The sequence below is a fragment of the Leuresthes tenuis genome, unplaced genomic scaffold, assembly GCF_036924035.1.
Source record: "Leuresthes tenuis unplaced genomic scaffold, fLeuTen1.0.hap1 SCAF_16, whole genome shotgun sequence".
NCBI classification, from domain to species: Eukaryota; Metazoa; Chordata; class Actinopteri; order Atheriniformes; family Atherinopsidae; genus Leuresthes; species Leuresthes tenuis.
In genome coordinates this window covers 8,302,517-8,316,915 of record NW_027325370.1, presented here as the reverse complement: position 1 = coordinate 8,316,915, position 14,399 = coordinate 8,302,517, and the positions used below count along the sequence as shown (strand labels likewise).

At 40.0% G+C, this 14,399-nt stretch overlaps 1 protein-coding gene across 6 annotated transcripts in view; it reads left to right on the top strand.

Moving 5' to 3' along the window:
- The window catches only part of scn8aa (sodium channel, voltage gated, type VIII, alpha subunit a), a 42,479-nt gene extending 29,106 nt beyond the window's left edge, over window positions 1-13,373 (top strand). For all 6 annotated transcript variants that reach the window (XM_072366266.1, XM_072366262.1, XM_072366267.1 and 3 more), the window contains exons 21-27: window positions 2,864-2,986; window positions 7,382-7,666; window positions 8,057-8,110; window positions 8,645-8,782; window positions 8,875-8,979; window positions 9,106-9,376; window positions 9,489-13,373. In XM_072366266.1, the coding sequence (XP_072222367.1) occupies window positions 2,864-2,986; window positions 7,382-7,666; window positions 8,057-8,110; window positions 8,645-8,782; window positions 8,875-8,979; window positions 9,106-9,376; window positions 9,489-10,648 (2,136 nt within the window). In that variant the 3' untranslated portion in view covers window positions 10,649-13,373. The remainder of the gene's footprint in view (window positions 1-2,863; window positions 2,987-7,381; window positions 7,667-8,056; window positions 8,111-8,644; window positions 8,783-8,874; window positions 8,980-9,105; window positions 9,377-9,488) is intronic.
- Window positions 13,374-14,399: the final 1,026 nt, after the last annotated feature.

Genomic DNA, 14,399 nt, shown 5'->3' with positions numbered 1-14,399 from the left:
GTACGGGGTGTCATGTTTCCCAAATTGTGAACATGTTATAATGTCCCTCCTCCCCTCTTTATCCATCCCCCTTTCATTCCTTCTTGGAAGTGTAACATCAGGAATGTGGTGATATTGTGCTGAGATGTAATGATGGTGGGTGACAGGCGGCCAGCGGTAAGTTTGGTCTTCACTAGCGCTCCCCCTTAAAAAGAAAAAAAGAAAAAGACTGTGCTTGATGAGTCTGGGCTGTGTTGTGGCCTGACTGTGCCTCCCGCTGTCCTGTGTTGTGGGGTGAAACCAATGCCGTGGACTCAAAAAGGGGGGGCACCATCATTAGACCGGCCTGTATTTTTCTCTGAATGTGACTCTTTGTATGGGTTTGTTCCTCCTCATTTCCCTGTTACTGCATCTTTTTGTTTTTCATTTGATTTGCGCCTCCCTGATTTTCATTCTAAAAATGTTTGTATTCTATCATGTGGTTGTTATCTATCAAAGGCAAGTGATCAGTGTAGTATAAGTGACATGCCAAGGCAGTGGCATCTTCACTATATAAACTAGATATTTGCAAAGGAAAAAAAACAGTTAAATTTACATTTTGCTTGCACTGTAGAAATAATAATCCTGATTTTTATCAAAATATATATTTATCTAATGATTTAAGAAATGTATGTAGCATGAGGCCTATAGGTGTCATACTCCATTCATCTTTCTTTTTCACTCATATTATTATCATTGTTTTGTTGTGTTTTTCCCTTTGTTTTTAGTTCATTTTATTTCTGTTTGGTTTGTGCTGTCGTCATCATGGGATCACAGCCCCAGATGTCATTGGCCTTGCCTTGCAGAGCTCTGTGAGAAGGACGTTGAGACACTGAGGCCGCTACCACACAGTTGGCCCAGCGGGGGGGGCCAGAGGCCAGACACCCCAAAGGGGGGCTCTCCAAGGGGTCAGGCTAAAGGTGACAATTACCCCAAACACTGTAGTTTAGATTAAGGCAAAATCTTTATTTTACTGTGTACCCATTAGAATTGCTGCTAACTTGTTTGAGAGGCAAGTCCATTGATTTAAATGGGATCGTGCCAAAGAGTAAGTGCTTGGAGCAATGCCAACAAGATCTAAATGAAGGCCTTATTCAGACCTCCTGGGACTCAATGTTTGACAAGTATCTAACATTTCCAGTAAGGAGAGACTCTGCATCCATGCTGCCACTTGCCCTTGTGCTCTTTCTGACAGATTTTAAATGGTTGAAATTATCTATCTCTTGTAGTTTTCGCTGACAACAGCATCAGTCAAAATGAAGATTTTGCCTGTTACAAACCTCCCTCCGTGATTTTGGTAAGCTTTGGTTGTTGTGTACTTCTTGCGGTGAGTTTGACCAGTTGGTGTCGGTGGCTGGTTGGAGGTGCTTTCACATGTGTTTACTGTTGATATTTTTTCTTATTTATAAGTAACTGGCACTCCCTCTGCTACAATCCCTCCAGCATCCAGAACAAGAAAGTTACAATAATGCTTAAAAAAAAAAATTCTCGAGAATATGGTTTCTCAGATTATTGAGTAAATCAAGAACAAAATGTAACTAAACATTGACACTTGGACCTCACTCTGATATAGCTGCCGACACTTGCATTTAGTGTCTTGAGTAGCGTGCATCCAGCAATAGAATCCATCTTTACAATACTTCACTGTGCAGCAGAGAGCCTTTCATGGCTCTTTTCATAAGGCTAAGTTCGTCATTCTTATTTCACCGCTGCTCAAAGACCATAAGTGCAGTTTATTGACCACACTTGCGATTGTCCATTTCCTCCTTGGTTAACAGTGCAGTTCTGTACATGTGTTAAGCTTGGATCAATAGAAGCCTAAGAGTTCCCTTTGTGTATGATGTTGAAGTGGATGGATGCAGTTTTGTGAGATAATGAGTAAATTTGAGGATTTAGTGAGTGTCTTAATCAAATTATAATGCTCAACCAAGTGTTCCTTGGCTGCGGTAATTCCTTGGTGGGTGCTGGTGGAATTGATAAGGGGCTGCACCAGTTTCTTTGAGGTCATGTGCTGTTATTGTTAACCGTTGTTAATTGTGTGTAACTCGACTGTACTCAGTGTTTTTTTTTTGTCCTTTCAGTACCATCCAGTGCTAATAACTATATCAGGTGTGCCCTTAACCTCCATCCCTGTTTCCTGTGTGTGGTTCATGTGACTGTAGCTCTCCTATTTGACTCAAAACGCTGTGTGAAAACTTGATTTGATATTTTAGAAAGACATTTGCAAAATGACATACTTGTACATGTTCACTTGTATTCTTTCTCTTAGGTTCCGTTAGTTTGTCTGTCTTAAATTAAATGGGATTTTATGCCTCAGCCCAAGAGCGACATGGAGAGACAATGTTAGAGGGGCAAGGGTAAGGCTCTCAAGTCTGTTGGGTTTTTATCAGCTTCCACAGGATAACCTTTCTCCTTTCCTCCCTCCCCAAATCCTCTTCCTCTGCTCTTCCAGTCCTCTCACTTGTATCTTAATCATGTAGCACTCTGCCTAATTTACCCTCCGAGTCTTATGTCTTTCTCTTCTCTCTCTTTCTCAATCACAAATTTCTTTGCAGGTACAAAGGACTTTTCACATCTCGTCAACTGCCCCAAAATAACAGACAAATAATCCCTATGGCCTACTGCTACTAAAAATACAACGCACATAAAACCTATACTAAACACTGACCTTCTCTCTCAGTGTATATACATGTATAAATGCAATATTATACATGCATATACATGCATAGATTTATGTGTGTATGTCAAGCAAATCTCCGCCTATACCAGGGCCGTTTCTCTTCCCTAGTGAATATTCTCACGTCTAACAGTTTGGAACCTCTTTTGCTTCTCTGTTTTTGTGTAGGTGTCTATAGTCAGCCTTGTAGCTAATGCGCTGGGCTACTCCGATCTAGGGCCCATTAAATCACTCAGGACACTAAGGGCCTTGAGACCCCTCAGAGCCTTGTCACGTTTTGAGGGGATGAGGGTAAGATCCAAAGCTAAGCAGCTGATCCTTCCGCATGCCCATTCAACAGTTTAAAGCATGCTAGAACTGATCTAAAACAAACTAAGAGGACAAAAAAAAAAAATCGAAAATATTGGGGGAATTGATTTTAAACCAGGAAATGAAAGCCAAAAAGTCACATTTCCATGCGCAGTTCTGTACCATGCCTTTGTTAGAGCGAAAGAATAAGTCATGATGCAGCTGGGAGACTGAGTAAAGCAACAGTAAAGTTACATTGCAAGCAGAATGACATACATTTCAATTGAATTTCCTTAACAAACAAACAAAAATGTCTACACACAAAAATTGATTTGTTTGAAAATAAAAATGACTAAAATAGAAAGAAATATTTTTCACAAGCTGCCTCATCACATCAGAGACAAACTACAAGTTCTTATTACTTCATTTTCCTTTGTTTTTTTCTTGATTGGCCAAACTGAATGCGAAAATGGTCAAAGCTAACCAAACTTACATGCCATCTCATAGCGCATTCAAACCAACAATTCAATCAACCACTGCTTTCAATTAAGACACCCCCCCTTCCCCCTCTCCTCCACATGACCCCCCCCCCCCCCCCCACCCCACCCCACCCACCTCTCCTGCTCCCATAACCTCTTCCCACCCCAGTCACCCATACCTCAATGCATCTGGCATCGAGAACAACCAGCAGGAACCGGGGAGCTGCAGGACACGGAAACCTCTGCCCAGCCAGTCACACCAAAACTCTGTAAGGTCGGCTGACAAACAACCACTCAAAGAAATCTGTATTATTTACAGAACAGAAATGACTTGCTGCAGCAGTACCTGTGGTTGCCCCAGCCGTCTCTTCCTAAAATATGCAGATCTGATTGGTCGTCTCTGTGACTGGTTTTAACGATAGGTTGCACCTGGTTGTTGTCACTTGTAGTCCCCTCTGTCTCTTTCTCTTTATGAATTTCTTGACCTCTTGATCCCATTCTTCCTTTCCTCTCACTATTCTTGGGCTGGTTGTCTTGTCTTCTAGTTTGAGATTCTCTTTTTCACCTCAAACTCTTGCCACCTGCTCCTACTCAGCCCCACATGTGCAGCATTGCGCAGCACCTGCCCCACCCGCCCCACCCTTCCTCCCCCTCCTTTACCTCCGCACCTCTTTATCCCTCCACTACTCACTCCACCTGGACCCGGTATGGCTAGGCTGGACTGCTGGAGGGTCCCCCACTCTCTCCTGCTTGTTCAGGATCTTTTGCATCAGGGACAGAGACATAAACCACACACTCACAGTGTTGTGGCTTTGGGAGAAAATTATTTGTCAAGCTTCTGCCATTGTCAGACTTTGGATTGTACCATCTGAACAGCTGATCAGCTATCAGTCTATTCTAACAGCATATTTTGTTATGTTTTTTATGTAAAAAATTTCATATTAAACACATAAAAGCAGGTTTAATGCCTTCCTTTGGGAATGCAGGCAGAAGCTTAGCAAATATGCTAGACTATCATTTCCACAAAGCATTTCTGCAATCATGTCATGGCACCACATACTGTAGCGCATACAGCAGGCCCTGGCCTCATGTTGCCTTCCACTCCCACAGGAAGTGAAACTGGGAGGCAACAATGGGCAAAGTTAAACTCTGACTTTGAGTTGTAGACGCCCGGTGGCTCATAGCTTGACTAGCACTACAGCGCTCAGACAACACTCTCAACCATAGACAGATGTGTCGTCTCTGTTTAGCACGTCCCAAAAATGACAGACCAGCAGATGAAGAAGGAGAGTGGAATTATTTAGAGGGTGGATTGACTGGAAATTAACTAATATCATCAAATCTGACTCAGAGCGAAGTTTCATTCATACTAGATATCCAGTGACTAAAATCCGATGCTGTTGCACATGAGCAGACATCAATGCTTTTAGGCCCTGGATAGGCTTTATGGATGCCGTCATGACTGTTTCTCTGAAATTTCCTAGGTTTAAGCGTCAATAAGATGTTGTCATTTTTGGGGTTGGAAAACATGGCACATTTGCTTAAATCAAGTACTATATCATTACCAATGCCCCTGTGAATTAACTCATTCTCTGGGTGTATGTGGTAAGCGATTTCAGGCTGGCCCAGTAATGTAAAGGGGAAAAAGCTGAGGAATCTGACCCTGCTGTATCAGTTTGTTATTATTAGCATTATTTTTACTTAATGTTTGTGTTAATCAGTTGAAATACCATTTTGTTTGAACTGGAAATGGAAAATTAGAGGTCAAAGCAATAAATAAATGAGTAGGGAAGTACATGAATGGAGAGATGAAACCATTTGAAAGAGATTCTGAAGAGTTGAAATCATGAAAACCTCTGCATCATCGTTGAGTCTTATGATATGAATAGCAGATATGCTTTAATCTGACACATTGCATTGCTTACCGTGCAATGATAAGGGGCTGTTTTGACTTTATTTTTTGTTTTAATGTTGTAATCTCGGTTCTAGTTTTTTGAGCGATGCATTTTAAGGGACAAGCACCTTTAGCTCCTTTTTTACAGACATATTTGTTTGAGCTCAACCAAAAGATTTTGAAATTATATGATATATAAGGCCTTTGTATTTAAACTCTTAACCCCAGCTGCTTTAATCAGGAGCTGACACATGTTACAGACCAAGCTTCCAAATGTTGATATCCCACATCATCACATCATTACATATATATTTATTAGACTCTGATACAAACTATGTAAATGCCAGAACTACTTGTCAGATAAACTAGTGAGCAACACTCTATCCACTATCTCTCTCTCCAAGCATTTCTCTATTTATTTGTGTATTGATTTGAGCAGATTCTTGAGATTGCACAATGCCATATAACACGCATGTATTATAACTGCCGATGCACATTATGCATTTTTGAAAGCCATTTTCCCTCTTTCTGAGAATGCTTTCTACATAGCATGGCCTAATTCCCTCTTTTCTTTTCTTTTTTTTTTTCTTTAAACAGAATTTTTTAAAGCGATTAAACTGTAAGTCAGATCAAGCAATCAAGCAAAGAGTCATTCTCTCAGCAAGTGCACTGGCATCACTGTCGAAGATTAAACTGCCATTTTTGTAGTTTTCTTTAGACCTTCAGTTGTATGTTTTACATTCAAAACAATATTTCAATACTGTGTTTTATACTCCATATATAAAATTTTGATTTCACACTTAGCAGCCTGTGAGGATCGTGCACACGCTGAAAGAATCCTGCTCTAAAGCTCCTCCCTGTCTGTTTGTAATGAGGAGGGAATATGGCTCCACAAAACGAGTCTGCCAAAGACATGCATGCTCAGCTGTCTGCCTGAGAGCTGCTGGTCGGCCTGCCTAACACTGGTAGTGAACCTGTTCACTATGTGCTGAGCTTATAATTCTATGGGAAATCAGTCTGAATTGCTAGACAGGAATAGATTTTTTTGGGTGGTAGTGGGAAGAATTATTCAATGATTCTACTGCTTTAATGTCACGTTGATTGACTTGGGCTAGTTTTGGAGAGGAGCTATAGTAGAACTGTTGACTGTCTAAAGTTGGGGTGGTTAAAGTGGACACTTCATAGTGGTATGGCAAACACTTTTTTTTTTTTTACTTATAAATGAAAAATTCTAAATATGTGAAAATATATTTCTCACATTACAGTCAAATCCTATTATTATTTTGCATTATATTAAAATATATTAACACATTTATAATGTAATAAATGTTCAGTATGTATATTCTAATTAAAAAATTGGAACATTTAGCAAGCTGGTGATTTTTTTGAGGAGCTAAAGCTTTAGAAAATAGACACTTGGAAGGATGTGTGTATTTATGTGTGTGTGTCTTTAATTTCAGAAATTAGAATAGATAAGTTGTAAAATGTACAATTAATCTCTTGCAGTAATGTACGTATAAATTACGCATTACAAACTACCAATATACAAATATTACAAATATAAATCGGTGTGGTATGAAAGCTGCTTTAATCATGAAAAATATGTTATATACAGAAATGTGAATTGTACATTTTACATCATTTGAGTTTGACTGATTTTTAAGTGTTCATTTGCCTCATATTTGTGCGAGTATGTGTGATTGAGGGTCCCTAAAGCAGTCCTCGTTGCATTCTTAAAGAGATCAAAGAACATCTCAGAGTCACATCAGTGATGCTCGAATTAGACTGGGACTGATACAGCTCTCCTTGCCTTTAATTGCCCACTCTTCAGTTTGCACATACCAGCACACAGAACCATTTTTTTAACAGCTGCTCTTAATGCTGAGTGTAAAAAGATGGAAGCATTTTCAAGCAGAAAGTGTAATGCCATAACAGTATGTAGTGTCATATCTGAGGGGTAGAATGAACTCTGTCTATTTCGTGGTTCTCACACTTTTATATCCTGTCTCTCCTGGTCTGGTCTAGGTGGTAGTCAACGCCTTGGTGGGTGCCATCCCTTCCATTATGAATGTGTTGCTGGTTTGCCTCATCTTTTGGCTGATTTTTAGTATCATGGGGGTCAACTTGTTTGCGGGCAAGTACTACTACTGTTTCAATGAGACATCAGAGGAATACTTTCCTGTCGACGTGGTCAACAACAAAACCCAGTGTGAGGCACTCATTCACGAGAACAATACTGAGGTCAGGTGGAAGAATGTCAAGATCAACTTTGACAATGTGGGCGCCGGCTACCTCGCCTTGTTGCAAGTGGTGAGAGCGTCGCTCTTCATCTCGTCTCCTGACTCCATTTCTCGTTTCACGCTAACTTGTGTTCTTTTCTTATTTTCCTGTGCACTTTTTTTTCCCTTTATGTGCCTCACCTGAAGGTCTGTTGTTACTTTAAATTCCATTTGCTTTTTGCTTTCACAGCACTATGATGATGCCTATTCTCCATATTCATTGTGTATATTTGTATGCCTCTCCATGCCCTTTTCTTCATACACTTGTTTCTTTCTGTGCACAAGCTGTACCACAGGACATACATCAGTTTCGGTTTGAGTATTCTTTGAGGATTGCAATTGTTTACAGTTTTTATTTTCTTTATATTGTTTTCTGAGTATAAACAAATGTATACATAAGACCTTGTCTCTCTTTTAAAAGGCCACATTCAAAGGCTGGATGGACATTATGTATGCTGCTGTGGATTCCAGAGAGGTATATTTATTGCTTTATTACAATGCTGATTTAAATGATCTCTTTATATGCCTGACTGTGAGTAACACGTCATAAAGGAAAAGAAGGTATATTCACTTTCTTGCTGAAACATAGAGTTCCATGTTTAACATTAGATATGAAGTTACAGCAGCCAAATTAATTTGATTATAAGAAAGATTGGACAATTTATTGTTGCATTCAGTTGTTAGGCAGCCACAGGACACTCAAGTCCCTGCAAAGACATATTTTGCCAGAGAAGTACATAGAAGATAGATAATATTCACTTGGTTTTTGCATAGATTAAGCTAATAAGTGTTAAGTAGTATACATTTATCGGTATAACTGAACAGATAACCCTTTGGACAGAGCTAGACTTCAACCCGTTTTCCCCATAGTTTATGCTTGTTTATGCTAAGCTAAGTTATCCAGCTGCCAAGTCAGAGAAAAAGCATATTTCCTACAATGTTGAGCTTTTCCTTCAAATTGAAATATTTAAATAGAATCTTAACTTTAAACATTGTTCTTCCATTTAAGGTGGAAGACCAGCCTGACTATGAAGTCAATATCTACATGTACATCTACTTTGTTGTCTTCATCATATTCGGGTCCTTCTTCACCCTCAACCTCTTCATTGGTGTGATCATTGACAATTTCAATCAGCAGAAGAAAAAGATAAGAATTGTTCCGTCTCCTAATTCCTATTTTGGTCAAATAATTCTAAAACGTGAACTAGATTATAACCAATTTTTTGTTTATTCCTATACTTTGGAGGTCAGGATATCTTCATGACAGAGGAACAGAAGAAATACTACAATGCCATGAAAAAACTGGGGTCCAAAAAGCCACAAAAACCTATTCCTCGACCACAGGTATAATTTCTCTTATGGTTACTGCTTATAGCCAGATGTTGGCTATAATATTCAGCATATTAAGGTGTTTGTTGGAACTTCAGTAAAACTTAACTCCATCCCGCTGTGTGTCTTCTCGCTTTGCAGAACAAGATCCAGGGAATGGTGTTTGATTTTGTGACGCAGCAAGTATTTGACATCTCTATCATGATACTAATCTGCCTCAACATGGTAACCATGATGGTGGAAACAGACGACCAGTCGGATGAAACAGAAAATGTCCTCTACTGGGTCAACTTTATCTTCATTGTAGTCTTCACCACAGAGTTTTTGCTGAAGCTCTTTGCTCTGCGCCACTATTACTTCACCAATGGGTGGAATATATTCGATGTGGTGGTGGTCATCCTGTCCATTGTTGGTGAGTGATGGAGGTGGAGGACATGGAGCAATGAGTGGATGATTTGAGAATGCCTTTAGAAATGTGATTTAATTCTGTTTAAACACTTTTCCTCTCTTCTCCCTCCCCTCAGGCATGTTCCTGGCTGACCTCATTGAGAAATACTTTGTATCACCAACCTTGTTTAGGGTGATTAGGTTGGCCCGTATTGGACGTATCCTTCGTCTGATCAAAGGAGCCAAGGGAATTCGGACTTTACTCTTTGCACTGATGATGTCACTGCCAGCTCTTTTCAATATTGGCCTACTGCTCTTCTTGGTCATGTTCATCTTCTCTATCTTTGGCATGTCTAACTTTGGCTACGTAAAACATGGAGCGGGTATTGATGACTTGTACAACTTTGAGACCTTTGGCAACAGCATGATCATCCTGTTCATGATCACCACATCAGCTGGCTGGGACGGCTTGCTGCTGCCAATCCTCAACTACCCACCAGACTGCAATCCCAATTATGAGAACCCTGGTACATCAGTGAAGGGCAACTGTGGTAATCCCTCAGTAGGAATCTTCTTTTTTGTCATGTATATCATAATTTCTTTCCTCATTGTAGTTAACATGTACATTGCCATCATTCTGGAGAACTTCAGTGTGGCCACAGAGGAAAGTGCTGATCCACTCAGTGAGGATGACTTTGAGACCTTTTACGAGATCTGGGAGAAGTTTGATCCCACTGCCTCTCAGTTCATTACTTTTGCCAAGTTGTCTGACTTTGCTGACACTTTGGAGCACCCACTTCGTGTGCCAAAGCCCAACACTATAGAACTAATTGCTATGGACATGCCCATGGTAAGTGGTGATCGCATTCACTGCCTGGACATCTTGTTTGCCTTCACAAAGCGTGTGCTGGGTGACAGTGGTGAGTTGGACATGCTGAGGCAGCAGATGGAGGAGCGTTTCGTGGCAGCCAACCCCTCCAAGGTGTCATATGAACCAATCACCACCACCCTCCGCCGCAAACAAGAGGATGTCTCTGCCAGAATTATCCAGAATGCTTACCGCTCTCACCTCATCAGGCGTGGCATCATCTTCAAGCGCCACCCTTTTGTTAATAATAAGCTTGAAAATGGTGGTACCAACCAAGAGAAGAAGGAGAGCACACCGTCCACAGCCTCTCTCCCATCTTATGACAGCGTGACCAAACCTGACAAGGAGAAGCAGGACAAAAGCAAAGAGGATTGGGCCAGGAAAGAGAAGGACAAAAACCAAAAAGATGAGTGGGAATCCAAGTGTTAGGATTCGGTAATTCAAAATCCAATAAAACACAGTGAGATGAGACTCTGAGCCCAAACACCCAACAAATGTAGAAAAATCATTTCAAACTAAGAAGAAAAAAAAAAGAAAAAAAAAACACAAAAAAATGTTTACATACTCAAATACTACTGAGGAAATGTGGTTTCCTATGTTGTCAGAGACAGCTGAACCAAACACAATCAGTTTACTGCAGAACTTTTGCTGCATAGCGACTAAGTTAATAGAAACGAGGAGTAAATACAAAACAAAAAAACAGTGACTCAGTGTGCCGGCCAGTGGCACACATTTCTTTTGGGACCAACTGCCACAGTAAATCACTGCTAAATGATTGGAGGATTGCGAAATACCTGCCACCACCAAGTGTGGAATCCTGCAGCAAAGCTCTTATGCTGCCGGGCTGGATCACACAGATCTCAAAAGAACTGTATCAGCAGTCTAACGGAGGGTCTGTTCCACCAAGTTTGCCATCTTTACCAAGAAGAGAACATTAATCTACTAAGCAAGTTTAGCTATGAGGAACACACTAACAAGGGAAGGGGGGGACACAGTATTGTAGTCAAAGAGGTTTTTTTTGTTTGTTTGTGCAGAATATACTTGCATCTTTACATTATTTGAGCAGCAAAAAAAAACAAAAAACATTTTGGCCCATGTCACTCGTCTTTTCATCCTCTCTTTGTTATACTGACATTGAAAAAGACATTTTCTACATGGGCTTTCATTCTGAGTGAATAGGGGTCATTAGTCAATGTTTTGACTTGGGCTGAAGGAAACTTGCTCATACAGAGTTCCAAAAAAAAAAAAATTATTGTGCTCGTAAAATGCATAGAAATGACTTGCATGAAGGCATGTTTTGATCAGGAATCATGCATGAGTAATCATAGTCCACCAGACACTAATTCTCAGACCACTTTAGTGGCTTGACTGAAAGTTTGAGGCTGTCCACTGGGGAAATTACAAGAACTATAAATGGAGAATGATGGTTTTGAATTACGATATATGGGATGTTGGGGGAATGATGTTGTGTGAGCCCACCCTTTACTAGTTTTGCTTTTCAACATGCAGATATGTCAGTATCAGGTGAATGTAAGCACTCAGAGGCACAGTCTCAGTCGGATAAGCCAACAACATGCAATAGAAAAGTTTTTTTTGCTGCTCTGAATATTAATAGCATAGAAAAAGTGTGAAGTGTTTGAGTATTAGGAAGCAGAATATCCTCATGTTGAGGTTGCACAGATTTGGAGGGCCATGTCAGTTTTCCTGAACCAAATCTGGGGCTTGGATCTTTTTGTTTACTTACAGCCATCCAGCAGTCACTTTTGTTACTTACCTCGGGTCCCTGTTACAGCAACAAGAGCAGGTGATGTTTCACGCCAAGGAATCCATATCTGGCACCAGTATGAGTCCAGTGTGCTTAAGTGTCAATAGGTATCACCTCCACTGCAGTAGTTCCTGCAAAGGTAATGGAAATGTAGTTTAAATGTCTGGTTTAGTTTATTTTTCTGTTTGGGGTTTTGTTTAGGGCTATTGGAAGAACTGTGTTTAGGTAAAGACATTCAAGAGTACTTTTACTGATTCATTTAATTTAGGTTACTCATTTGTACTCTGTCAAGTCCACATAAGGTTTTTCCTTGGATGGAGGTTTTGGACAGTGCTTTTCAGACAATTTGAGTTGTCAGCTTTAGAAAAAAGAAAAAGAAAAAAAAGTGATGCTATCATTCTCAGAAGAGGGTTTGATCAGTGAGAGTGACATTGACCACCTGATACAGCAGAGTTAGCAAAGAATTATCACAAGGACATGCCTCGTCGTGCCTAGCATGTATGGAAAGTGGATTGCTATGAAGGGCTTGTGGTTTAGACTGTAGAAATAAATGGATTCTGTTTGGTTTTCAGGGAGGTGGATGAGTGATAAGTAACACAATTTAAACATGGACCAATACATAGATAGAAGCCCTCCCTGCAAGGTTTTCGACTGACTGCCATGAGAAAAAGAACAGCAAGAGCTAAAGACGAGAATAGTGCTTTGGTCCAAGTCAGACTGCTGAAAGTCCCATGTTTGTCAGTGTATCATTGTGCTTTTGTGGGACCTCTTAATCACTGTGTGGTCTTGGACCCAGGGTCGCAACATATTTTTTACATACTTGCAGACTTTCGAAATTCTATCACCTGCTTCAAAAGTAACGTGCCAGAGATGGAGGTAGAAAAGCTAACACTTGCCGAGAAAAACCATCAGCAGACCTCACATAAAGCAGCTATGTTGTATGATATGCTTTGTTGGTGTTTTTCCATTGGAAAAAAAAAATTAAACGAGGCTATGTCATTCGGTAAATGAGATACAACTGCCTCTATAGATGTTCTGCCATTTTTTTTCTACATAGGAGTGATGGTCCTACTTTTCAGTGGATGACTGGACATAAATCTAGCATCCATCATCACACCACTATTGCCATTTGGTGTGTTTAACACTGCCTGTACCAGAACCCCCTGTAAAACAATAAATGGAGGTCTGTTTACAATATGAGGTCTCTTAATCAGTTTGGCTGCTGCACACTGAAACCAAATACATTCCCAATGAGAACCACAGGAGGAGTGAGTAATGTCATCCAATTTACCCATGTTCATCTTGGATGTAATGTTTTAGAATGATACGTTCGCACTTGGAAAAAAAAAAAAAAAAAAGGAAAAAAGACAAAAAAGGAAAACACAAAAACATATATATGTACAGTGCAGGCTATGATGTAAATGGCACAATTGCTGATAAAGGATGAACTTTTTGAGAGAAACTATAAATATTGTATTATATTGTTTTATTTTATCAGCATGCTTTGTTGTGTTTTTGTAAATATGGAATTTTAAAAATGTTACTACTAATAATCAAAAAAGGAATAATAACAATAATATAGAATGGCTTCCAGCTATGCCCTTTGTCACATTTGTTACCTTTTGGATTTTTTGAGACACTTTTCACTTTGTTGACGGATATTGAATGAAACATAGATATTATATAATACAAAAGATATATACATGTATACATATATGTCTATATGTATATACATAAAACAGAAGAACACTGTTTGTCACATTTGATTTGTGTGCAACACGTTCAGTGGATGTCTAAAAACTGGTTGTTTCCAGCACTCTTCTATGTTGGGGAATAGCCCACGTGCAATGTTACTGGATGTAGCCTGATCATGACAAAAAGGATAATGTTACCAGCACATTTCTCACGTAACTGTCATAACTCTCACCTTCAGAGTATACAGGACACACCCACAGTCACAAATACAAACACACCAAGGTGACGCTCCTCACTGCCCACCAACTTTGCCGGTGACCTCTTCACGAAAGACGCCCACTGGAGTGACTGACTACTCCATACACCCTGAGATGATACTTACCCCAGGAACTTTTTTCCCATGCCCACACACCAGTGCCATTACAGCTCAACACATATACAGTCATGTTGTCATCCTCACACTTCTTTTGTTGAATGGTTTCTAGTGTTCCACTCAATGGCATGTGCCTTTTTTCTGCTTTTTCTGCAAATTTGGATGTCAATTCCACACTGAAGAAAAAGAACAATAAAAAAAGGAAAGAAAACAAACTTGTTTCCAAACTGTGGAGGGTGGGGATTTGGGGTCGAGTACAACATTAATCAGGGATGTCGAGTCAGAAATACTGCCGGAGGATCACCCAGACACCCCACTTCATCTTAATATTCAACAGTGTGTGATGT